Source organism: Setaria viridis, chromosome 2, assembly GCF_005286985.2.
Source record: "Setaria viridis chromosome 2, Setaria_viridis_v4.0, whole genome shotgun sequence".
Taxonomy (NCBI): Eukaryota; Viridiplantae; Streptophyta; class Magnoliopsida; order Poales; family Poaceae; genus Setaria; species Setaria viridis.
The window spans coordinates 35,250,723-35,263,378 of record NC_048264.2 but is presented as its reverse complement, the minus strand read 5'-3'; the positions used below and the strand labels follow the sequence as shown (position 1 = coordinate 35,263,378).

Below are 12,656 nucleotides of genomic sequence, written 5' to 3'. Positions count from 1 at the left end.
TACTACTGAGCCGGTGTAAAATTCCATCGCAGTTGTGTATGATATCGAAGTCATGAAAGCAACAAGAGACGATTACAAGCACCGACAGAGCATCCCCTACCATGGGATATCAAATTAGGGCTTTGAGTCTAAGAGGTAGTTCGCCAATACATGTTACACACAAAACACGCGCGCACACGCACACTCCCGTCATGGAATTGTGAGCTTGTTAGTCGCTCATGCTTAGTTTGAAATAGACCATAAATAGCGAAACTGGAGCTTAAGACTTTGCCGGTAACTTGTTCAGCACAGGGCTAATCTTATCCTCTGGGAGGCCCCTTTGAGGATCGATCTTGTAAGTGTCATAGAAATCCAGAATTTCCATTGAGATATTCTTAACCTGATATTCACCAATAAAAAATAATGGGTGAAGATAGTGAGATAGAAACAGAATCAATCCAAATGATCAATGGAAAAGCTTACAATGTTCATGTCGACGCGGAGTTCTTCAAACCATGAAGTGGTGTCCTTATCTTTAAGGACACTTGCAATGTATATGCAGGCAAGTGCAATCATATAGGGTGCATATATGAGAATAAGATCCATCTTGTAAGTATCATTAACGAGGCCCCTGCACATAGCAATAGTCTGGCTGAAGACTGAGCATACAATACGTACCCATAACAAGATCATACTGAAATTAATGCTACCAATTCTAGATAAATCAATTTATATCCCTGTGTTGTGTCACTAAAATTAGAAAGGAAAAGAAAGAAAACTCTGATGAGACGTATATTTATTTCCATAGCAAAGTTTCACTCTTACTTAAACTAACATATACGCCAAAAAAATCCTGCAAGGAAAAAAGGGTATTTCTTTTGGTCTCAGACTAATACTACCTCCAGTCACCTTTATTTGATGTTTCAGACAACAATTTTGGCTTGCATATAGGTTTCGTTTTGCTTGTCTGAAAAATCAACTGAAACTGACCAGAGGGAGTACTACTCATGAGATAAAATGATTTAAGAAAGTCCAAACTTCCACCACAAAAAAAAAGAGAGAAAAGAACAGGACACTGATTGAAATCATAAAGGATGGAAAGCCCTAGCAGAATAGATTTAGAGCCAAATGCATATTTGCATCGTTTGAACAGTTATGGTGAATTTGCCAATGAGAAGCATAATTGCATGTTCGCTACCGGAAGCTATGGTCAACGACCAATCCTGCCATTGGACTGCAGGATTCCATTAACGCTGTTCTTCGGAAGAAAATGCCCTCCTCCTCCTCCTCCTCCTCCTCACTCCTCACCTCCGTTGCCTCAAAGAAGATTGGAGGGGGGGCCTGAATGCAAAGCCAATTGGATGTCGAGATGGTGGGCCAGGTGAAGGTGCTGAGTCGAGTCTTAGACCAGTGGGGAGCTCAATTGGGTGGGAGAGCAGGTGGCAGCAGCCATGGCCCATGGAGGAAAGGGTGGAGTGGAGGAGCTGATTGGCCTGGGGAGAAGATAAGGTTGGCAAAGGGCATTTTCATCCTTTTTGTTTCACTTATATTTACCTTTTTATTTCATAAATTAATTTTGCTCTCAAAACAAAAGGGTTCTGGTCAAAGAGACTGAGAAGTAGCAAATGGAAGACACTGAGGCCAGTTTTGGTGACAACTTTGCAACATGTTGTTTTATATAGCAAATTCAAGCTAGAGGGTTAGAGTAGTGGCAAATATGCAATTTGACCAAACATTTATTCCTTAATTGTTGACCCAGAATCATGTCATTCATGAAAAGCAGTGCTTACCAGGCAAATTGTGTCAGATCAGTTATGCCAGCATCCTGCAATAACCTGCACAAAAGGACATACATCTACTTGAAGTTCCGCCAGAACAAAGAGCTGAAAGCTAGGGAGATGGAGAAGGCAAGTTGCATGAAAACACCAGCAATGTCATTGGAAATAGAATCTTACTGTAAGAGAGGACGATATGGATGGAAAACAACCAAATAATAATCAAGTGCTTCCAGGAGCTTCATTTCCATTTCAAGAATATCCTTAATTTCAAACCGGTACTTATCATCGGAACCTGTACCTTGAAGAGAAACAGAAACAGTTGTTTGGTGCAGTTTTTCCAAGTAAATATGTCCACAAGTATAGTAATAGGACATACCACACATCTTTTTTATGTAGAAGACAAGAAGCCGTGCTTGCACTGTGCTCTCCTCCACCTTTGACGCCAAATACAAACAAGTAGGTGCAACCAAACGAGGATCATACTCTGACATGCTCTTTCTGGTAACATATTCCGTGTTAGACCAAAGCTTTCACTACAACATGAACACATCCACAAAACTCAAGGCCAGTAGAGCAAAACACCGCTTTCATACTTTTCGAGTTTTAAGAGGCAAGCACTACCATACTAGAATATTTTCAGAAGAACATGTAGAAAACAAGTGACAAAATTTGAGCCCTTGTATCCAGCTATAGATGGCAGAAAGTTAGTTCCAAAACATGTTTTTCTCGTACTTTTAAGTACATATAAGTATAGAATTGAAATGTAAGAGGTGAGCACTACCAAGTACCAAACTAGACGATTATGAAAACCTTGCAATTATAAGATTCTACTATACTAACTAATTCCAGTAAGTTGGCCATCTCACAATCTCAAGAATTTGCTATCTTGTTTCCTGGAAGTACATAAATTCTCGAGAATAAACTGTGTTTCCTTCCTCTGACTAGATAAATCAGCAGCCACTCAAAATAGCTACATCTCCAACGCATAGAAACAAAAATGCATGTGGTCTATCTTTCTTAAATAGAGACACATACCTTGTATACACACGCCTGAAGTAAGTGACTGCCGTAGCTATAACTCTGAAACAATAACAACTTAAGATCATAAGAACCATGTGTTACCAGAAAGGTCCAGAGACAGCATATCATAAGCCATGTGATAAATTCCTTTGTAGAAATGTACTGAATGCCATTTTTACAGTCCATTCTAATTCGCTATGTTTGTCCATGGCATTGAGGGAATAAGTTTCACAATGTTTTTCTATTGAGGATATCAAAAGTGTAGTTATCGGCTTATCTCAATGGTTCCACTCTCTAGTCCTAATTAAACGCTTTGAAAGAAGACAAGTGGTTTTATTATATTATTTAATAGAACAATAATTTTGATGTGTTTTTTAGCATCTAAACTACCGAACATAGAAGGAAAGCCTGGCAAGTACAAGCTATGTAAGAAATCAATACATACAAATATTTTCCTTTCCCCAGTAAAGATATAATCCGTAGTTACAAAATAAGTGAACAGGGGCTAATGCAAATAATGACTAACCTTTGCCTAACTTTCACCGCCTGCGCCAGCCGCCAGATATCTGAAATTATGAAATGTTTTACTTTGTAAGACACCTAAAAATACACAAGTGACCTTAACAGAAAATGCACATTAATCAACCTGTGGTGAAATTGTAAAAATACACTGCTGTAGATGGCAAGAAATAAACTGAGCATTTGATTTCTGATTTATCTAATATACTTAAGTCCAATTCAGCACCTACGCCAATAATATCAACTATGATTGTAACAATTTTGCAGCTACACAGCCTACACTAATAAAATGAATTGCAATTGTGCAAATTTAGCACCTATGTTAATAATACGACTGCCAAACTTATCATCAGTTCATCACCAAAAACTTATACATCATAAAAAGGACATGAAGCTGTATGCTCGAAAATAAGTAAAGTGAAACAAGAGCAAAACACCACTTTTACTTCCTTGAGTAGGCAAACAGTCAACCACTGCGTTACAGATAATTGTATGATACGACGTGGATCACTGGTACAGTTACATATACACCAATCAATTTATAACGGTTGCAGAAAACATCTGAGCGTTTGAGTATCAAATTGGCCAATGCATTGACACAACTAAGCCATCAAAACTTCCCACTTTTTAACATTTAATAGTGCACGCCGAGCTTGGTGCAGCTTTTGTGCTTCTTAAGAGACACTTGCTCGTTTTGTGATAGCTGCAACAAATTCCCCAGTCGCAACAAACTATCCCAGATGCAGTAAAGTCAGGGCGCATCGCGCTAGGCAGCCAAAACCTAATCCGCACGGGGGTCTGGAAAAGCGCCGGGAGGGGGGGGGAGGAGCTCACGGAAGGACATGTGGATCTTGACGAGGCGGAACTCCTCCGGCGTGATGCCCCGCTCCCGGTCCGCCGCCGGCACCAGGTCCGCATCCTCCGGGTTGTCCAGCAGCTGCTTGCTGCACACCATGGCAAACAACACCCGCCCCAAATCAGCCGCCCAGGTCCGCCGCGGAGACCGAATCGAGAGGCGCGAACGGGGAAAGGGCTGGGGACGGGAGGCGGCTTACCAGTGCGACGACGCCCAGAAGTTGGCGGCCATCCTGGGGACCGCGATCCCGGCGAGCCTACGGACTCTCGCGTCTCGCCGGCCGAATAAGCTGCGGGAAAATGCGGGAGGGGGGTGACTCGGCGTCTGTCTCAGCCGGATTGAGTGAGAAGGTTTGCGGAAGCAAAAATTAGTTGGGTCAGGCTGGCCCAGCATTATGGGCCGTCTCGAGGCTTCCGAGGCCCGGACTCCTCTATTCGGCCTGCTAAAGTAAACGTCAACTCCCCAACTTTTTCACAGGAATGTGTGTCCTCAGGTTTCGCAGGCAGGGAACTGGGAAGTAGACTTGGATAGTTGCACGGTCAGGACTTGACCGGTGTCACAGCTTATCAGTTAGTCGTATCATACGAGTAGTACATACCTGACAGCCGACACTATTGAGTATCGACCACCCTGCACTGATGCACATGCACACACGAGCCTGTACCCCAGGCAGGTACAAGGACGGCGTCGGTTTGTACGTCGTTCTTGGCTGCAAATAATTCAGCCCGACGACGACCCGGTATCGCGCGAGAGCGCGACCAGAATTTTAAGAGACGGGGATCGATCGATCACGCGACGCATTCACAGGATCACAGTCACAGCTGCGGCTTTGACGTCTCAACCACCGTGCCGTTCCATTCCATGCATGGCTCCACTCCGCGCAGCAGCGCCTCCGCATGCTAACGTGACCCCGCCCTGGACTGGAGGATCGCGCCTTATCCAGTGCGGTCCAGCGCTCCGAGATGATCTGAATCGACCGAGGTGACAGCGACCGGCGGCGTTCGAAAGATCCATCCAAGGAGGCCGGGCCGCCACTTGCGTCCGCGATCATTGTGGATCCGTCTCGCTCGTCAGATCGAAATTGTGGACGGCGCTGTGCGCTGTGAGCCTGTGGCTGCTGCATGGATCGGGCACCGTCCAGCGCTGCTAAATCCAAGATGCTGTTTCGATCGGTTTTCACTTTGGCTCGATTCAGCCGTGTGGATCACTCGGTTTTCACCCCTCTGCTGTCTTGGGAGTGCATGCCGATTTTACTGGATTTTTTGCAGGGTTTAAATACAGTGATATTTTCACACAAAAAGTTAAGGAATCCGGCAGGGCAGTGATTGGATTGGAAGAGACAGGTACGGTTTTGCCGCGCCTGGATTTGATTTGACTTGCGTTGACTGGGCCTTGCAGCCATAAAGCGACAAAGGAGCACCTGAACCTGAAGATTGCACCGAGAGCGATCACCAATTCAGCGCGTGACAAAAGTCTGAGAACTCCTCAGTTATGTTTGGAAACATGTCCGCGAGGGTTACAATTTTTTTACTTAAATATAGTCGGTAGGTGCACCCTAACAAAAATGTTCTGAGAATTCGAGTGCACGTACACTGTAAGCCGTCTCTTTGGCCCAAGCCAATACGGCGTACGTGTACGTATGGCACGCCATCGCGCCGTGTCGTACGCGCGCCTTTCTTTCTCGTGATACATGGCGCGCCAGTAGGGGGGCATAAATTCTGGGTGCGATAGACCAATCACGGCCGCGTTTTGAAAAGGATCTCCGCCGGAACGGATCGTGCATTGGTTGAGACGGGATATGGTATTCCTTGGACCACCAGCTGCTGCATTTAACGCTTGCGAAAATGGCGTCCAGCCGCTTACAAAAACGCCGCGTGTTTCGTTTAGCGATAAGCATGAGGTTTGGACCTACATTTGACTCTTTTGATGTACTGTCACTTCCATTTCTAGACAGTTCTTTTGATGTACTGTCACTCTTTTGATGTACTGTCACTTCCATTTAGCAAATATTAGTTATTTGCTAAATGGACAAAAGTTTTTTATTTGTTGGAAAATATTGGTTGGGCCTTTCTTTTGTTTCTCCCTTAGAGATTGTCCAAGTTAAACTAAAAGAATCCTCTGCAACTTAAAAAATAATTAAGAAAACAATGACATTCCGTCATTTGAGAAAATACCCTCGGAAATGTCGAATATGTCATAGCGTGTGGGGGTGAGATGTAAAACATAAACCCATACACGCCAGTGAGAAAATCAAATCCGGTGTCTTTCTGTACATACATCGATGGCGCTTGGACACAATGCACGCACCATGTTTTGGCACTCCATGCCTGCTCTGTCTTAACTGAGGCACGCGCGGTGACTCTGGTCCGGGCATTTGAGACATGAGCGTCTATCCAACTACTACATGACAAGGTATGTATCCGTGTATGTGTTCGTATACGACTATACGTTATCTGTGACCGTGACACGTCCCAGCATCTTTTCGGTTGGGCGCATCATGATGATGTGTTTATATACGTTTGTTCTGATGAACAAGCAGCAGCAGCAGCTGAGTACGATACAGAGCACCGAAAACGATAGACAAACGCACGCATACGAATGGAACCGTCGTTCCGGGCCATGCTGTTTGTAGCTTTTGGGTCACGGGGCTAGGCTACTCTCGGTGTGCTACCAAATGGTCATGGTCTCCTGCTAGCTGAAGCTCCAGCAGCAAACGACCGGCCATATGCTCATCGCTTCTATTCTTTTGTCACGAAGTGTCATCATGGCGCGGGACAATGAAACATGCAAATATGGGAGATATTAAGTTGGGAAATTTATCTTGATGTGATGGACGTGGCACAAGGATGAGAAAGAAGGAATGGCTCCTCCTACTGGGGCAGAAGCATATGGATTTAGGGCGTGCTTGTTCCCAGCCGTGGCTTGTGGCACCGATTTCCACCACCATAACCGCCACAGCTTGTGGTGTGATCGGGGATCAAACAGATTCTTACTCACGTGATATCACTGTATTACATCCTTCCCGCTACCGTCTTCGGTTTTCACTGGAACTCCTCTATCATGAAACATAAGTCATTTTAGAAATTTCAAAACCAATTAGCAGAGCTGTCAAAAGGCGAACAATGAACCCCTAAGGCCAGTCTAAGTGGGGTTTCATCAAGAGTTTCATGACCATTAAATAACATACCACATCAGCAATTTTGATGACGTGGCAAGGTCATTATGAGGAGAGAGGAGATGGAGTTTCATCATATGTGATAGGAGTTTCATCACCATGAAATCCAGCAGGCACAGTTATCAAGTTCTTAGCTATGATAACTGTACAATATAACTGGTCATCATATGTGATAGGAGTTTCATCACCATGAAATCCAGCAGGCACAGTTACCAAGTTCTTAGCTATGATAACTGTACAATGAAACTGGCCTGAGTTACAGCGTAGGGAGTTTTGTTTTGTTTGGATGTTTTGATGGCAGTTGCAAGTAACAGGGAATCTACTTTAATCAATCCACCAATCAGCCACTCTTATGCCGTTAACTTTGAGAATTAATGAAGTTATTATATTTGAGGATAAATTTTGAATGTATAATACCTTGTATTCTGGAAAGGAAGGAGTAGACATCTTGTTATTAGAAAAAAAAAGTCTACATATCTAGGCATAAAGATCTCGACCCCATGAATTATAAAATTAGATATTGAACACCTAAGGTTTATCTGATTTTACAAATGTTGGGAATGTATCTAGTTCTGTAGTTTAGGAAAATCAGCTGTTAGCTGTAGTACTACATACAGTATTGCAACTGTACACGCGCACCTGTGCCGTACGGCCACCGTACGCGTCAAATGGACAGTCATTGGTGGAAAATCGAGCTTTAGTCTCGATTGATAAGCCTCGTAACTCTCGAAAAAACAATTGGGACTAACTATTCAGGACTAAATTAAAGGTCCCCCTCTTTAACTATTCGGAACTAAAGGTCCTCCTCTTTAGTTATAGGTCATTCTTTTAGTCCCGGTTGGTAATACCAATGGGAACTAAAGACTTTTTTCTTGTTACCCTGAATTTTTTTCCATATTAATGCTAATTGTTGCTTCACACACACATATATATACATACATATATGTATACATTTTTAACGTACACTAATAACATGCATACGCTCGTATTGTATACATATTGTATATATATTTCATGATAGTATATGCATAATATTAATTATATTAATTATAACTACTATATAACAATTCTTAGTATATTATACACATCAAACTAATATTTATACAATTACTATATATACAATAATTTATCCTCTTCATTCTTAGGATCTTCCCATTGTGGTGTTGCTCCATTCGGCTACTGAATGTCCATCGTAATAAAATTTTCCTTTGGGATTTATCATCTCGTCCACCAGAAATCCTAGGAGAGCTTCTTGGATTGCCAAAAGCCTCTCCTTCTCTAAGAGTTCTTCTCTAATCTACAACATCTGTAATTCGGAAATATATGAATGTTACACGAACAATTAAATATAAGGAGCTAGAAAATAATTAATTATTAATAGATTTATTTTACGTATAGTTATATTGTCCGATATCACCTGTCCTGCACAAAATGGTACATGTGCTCACAGACGTAGTATCCACATAAATTATTGCCTTATTCCTGTTTCAAGCACTTTAGTGGGAAAAAATAAGTTATGAAGTATTCATGTTATAGAATGTACAAAATGCGCAAACTTCATACGTACAAGGAATGTTGTACTGAATGTAAGTTTTTCTTTGAATTCATCACGGTGAGTCTTACGGAATCGTTTCCATGCGCTACGAATTAAAATAATGAATGATACGGTGTTAGGTGAAAAATTAGGAAACAAACTTTTGCATAGAGATAAAGGTCCAGAATTATTACAAGTTTAGCAACTCGATCTTTGGTTTCCTCAATGAATCAAACACAATAACATTGCTTTTATCAATCATAATTACAAGGAGAATCTAGTGAAAACTGCGTACATAAATATTCATATTAAAACTAACTAATATTAATTAGGTAAGGAAAAGAAAAACAAAAATAGACGCTACCCACACCTACTTAAAGTTGTATGGAGTAGTATGTATTGCTTGTAATTTTGTTGCTCCAAGAATTTATATATTGCGTCCAATGTAGACTTTGGTTGATCCCGTATCTGATCTTGGTTAACAAGCGATTGATCCATGAAGCCAATGTTGAAGTAGGATTCTCGGCGACACCTCTGAATTAGCATCCTACATAAAATGAAAGACAAAGTTAGTAGGGTGACACACACACACAAAATAATGATCTGAACTAAAATTTACATCTAATAAACACACACTTACAGAACCCAGGCGGTGATGAGAGACATCAAGGGCATCTTGATGGTACACTTCATATATATCCTTGAAGTCCAACCACAGGAGTTTCTCACCTTCATCGAAAAAATCAATCTGTTTAACACGAAAAGTGAACATAACCCTTTCCTTGGCCGACTGCTCCATGTACCACTGATGGAATTCATAAATCTTCGTTGAGAGATTCCGTACCAATTTCAGGCCTGACTAGAGGCTTGCCTAACTCAAAGGGCTATTTAGATACAGTCTTTTCTGGAGGTGGCGGTTCAGCTTGCCCTGGAACTTCAGCGAGTGACAGACCTGTGTCTTCCATAAACTTAATGACCTGGATTTGTTGTTCTAAAAGCAAAGCTGCTATAGCTAGAGCGTCTTTATCTGCTTGCTGATCTTACTGCCCGAACTGGGGGACAGTAGTACTGGATGACGACTCTCCTTGTTTTTTCTTCTGATAAGACTTAACTAATAAACAATCGTAGTTCGATAGTAACATCTTCTTGACTTCTTTTTTAATGCCAATAAAAAACTTTAATTTCACTGGATCTACTGGCTTAGGCTCCATCTCCTTTGCTTTTCTTTCTATAGCTTTTTTTTTCCAAACCACTCCCTTACATATGCTTGCGATGCCTCCCCCAACTTCTCAGGAGTCATATCACCTGCTAGCTTCTTAATTAGTTCAAACTTCTTTGTTTTGTTGCTCGATGGTCGTGACTTCTTGAGAGATGCTGCAGGTTCCTTGCTCGCACCAGACTTTAGTCTCGGTACTGCAGACGGTGATCAGGGAGGGGTGTTTTGGTCGTCGTCGCTCGCACCACCAGGATTCGATGGTGCTAGAGATGGTGATCGAGCAGGATGCGACGGTCCTGGTGGTGACGATGGTCCTGGAGATGGATGTGCTAGAGATAACGGTCTTGAGTTCTGAGGAGATGGTGGCTGCGGGGGATCTATGGGAAGCAATGATGCCTCTTTGCTGGGGATGATGATGTAGCGTTTGCGTCATAGAATGATACTGTGAAGTGCATGTCCTAGTTTCCTTTCCTATCACCTCCTGAGAGGTCAAGCTCTAGGCCTTTATATTGATTATCACAAAGCTGCTCTAGGCCAATGCTGGAGTAGTCAGGTGGAATCTCCATACCATGGCTTGTCTACCCTGCCAAGATTGGTAAAGCACTTTTGTACACCACTTGTACATATAGGAAAAATAAAAAAGTTATTAAACTCCCAAGGCGTGGATCAATTGAGATAATTGTATAAATTATATATATGTATACCTTAATAGTGAGGTTGCCAAATGGTCTGTACAGCTCATATGAGGTGCGTTGAGTGATGTCATCAATAGGGTACCGTTGGTTGTCCCACGCAACCACGGGTAATCTTGGCATGTTCTCATTGGGGACCCCTGTGGAAGCACAGCTGCTTCGGCGTTGAGAAGGGTTGACGACGACGTTGGGATCCGGCAGTGTTCTAGATTGTGCCATCTCGGTAACTGCCAGGGCCACTCGCCGATTAATTTCTTCGTGTATTCTTACGTCTTGTTCATGCATCTTAGCTTCTAACATGTGCCGCTAGCTCTCCTCTTACTATTCCTTTCTTCTCTTCTGGCTTCTATACGTGTCGATGTCCCTACGGAAAGCAAACTTCCACGAAATGACCCCGAAGCCTCGGCAACGTCCTGGGTGTTTGGGATTCCCGAGCACAAAAGTCAACTCATCGTTCTCTCTATCAGGCTTGAACTTTCCCACTTTAGAGTCTTCAATTTTTTTAATAAGCCTGAGGGCCTTCGACGTATTGTTTAGTTGAAAATAATTGTCCCAACCTCAGGGCTAAGGTTGCCTCCATGAGCGTAATATCAATTCTTCGATCGATCGGGCCAGTCAATAGTCGCTGGTACGATACCTCGATCGATTAGGTCTTATTCCATTTTTCTCCATTTGGGAATTGTACTCATGTAACCACCTCGCCCTAGGCGATAATGGTACTCCTTCTGGGCATTGCCTAAGTTGACACAAACCTTGTTCGTACTACCTTCACTCCTCTTGTATTCCAAAAATGAGTTCCAGTGATCTCTTAACTTTGGCCAGTCATTAAAATCTGGATTTCAGCCCTTCTTGATATAGTTGGCATCCAGATTCTTCTTGAAAGTTTGAAATTGGGTTGCCATCTTCTTTAGCGTCCAGTCTTTCACAACTTTTTCATCGACGTTGTTAGGAAGTGTGAAGTGTTTCTTGACATCTTCCCACAACATATCTTTCTATGTCTGCGGGAGCACGTATGGATCATCTTTTTGACCCTTCCATTCTCGAATGCTGATGGGCACGTTGTCCCTTACAATAGCCCCACAATGACTCACGAACTTTCTAGCGACTTTTTCGGTAGCAATTGGTTGCCCTCTTCTGCCACTTCGGTGATGTGAAGCCTTCCCTCCATTATCTTTGTACGACCTCGCGGCTTTTTTCGGTTCATCAATCCAGAGGGCTAAAAGTTCAAGATTGATTAATTAGTATATAGTAATAATGAATATGAAGTTGTAGATGGGGTAAAACAATGAAAATGATATATACCTCGTCGGAACCTTCCATCACGGCGATATCTTGTTCTGCATTGGCATCTATGCCGTGCTCGGGCTCATCATTGCCATCACCGGACATGTTGAGGGACATGTCCGCCTGGCTACCCTCATCCTCGGTGTAGGTTATTGGAACGTTTGAGCCACTACCGCCAGCAATAATCTGCTCCATTATATACCTTGCGCCCCCTTCGTCTTCCATCTCAACTAATAATGATATTAGTTATACACACATGTAATTATAGATACATTAAATTAAAAATTGTATATACATGAAATCGTAGAACAACCATGAAATAAATGAAACTTATCCTAACTGCTTGCACATTAAAACAACTCTTGACTAGTAGGAAAAAAATCACAATCTATTAAATAAACATATGATTGAAAATATACACTTATACAATTTATTACATGAAACTTACATGAAATAATTTACATGAAAGAAATAGACATGAAACCATACATTATACTAATTTTCTATAACTTGCTATGCATTTAAACTAATTTCCTAAAGCATTTCCACTAATATACTAAATTGTACTAATTTCTACTAAATTATACTAATTTATACTACTTT

General features: G+C 42.1%; 1 protein-coding gene across 2 annotated transcripts; it reads right to left on the bottom strand.

The window, feature by feature from the left end:
• Positions 1-6: 6 nt before the first annotated feature.
• On the bottom strand, positions 7-4,509 carry LOC117842254 (cyclin-C1-1). Of its 2 annotated transcripts, none has more exons than XM_034722636.2 (9): positions 4,352-4,509; positions 4,131-4,240; positions 3,304-3,343; positions 2,793-2,837; positions 2,134-2,255; positions 1,935-2,055; positions 1,770-1,814; positions 463-610; positions 7-379 (listed from the first exon to the last, which is right to left on the bottom strand). In XM_034722636.2, exons 1-9 carry the CDS (start codon positions 4,381-4,383, stop codon positions 260-262), a joined length of 783 nt encoding a protein of 260 aa, XP_034578527.1. In that variant the 5' UTR covers positions 4,384-4,509; the 3' UTR covers positions 7-259. The 2 variants fall into 2 exon arrangements, with proteins under 2 accessions (XP_034578527.1, XP_034578528.1); XM_034722637.2 differs by having other exon boundaries at positions 1,935-2,049.
• Between the last annotated feature and the right edge of the window lie 8,147 nt (positions 4,510-12,656).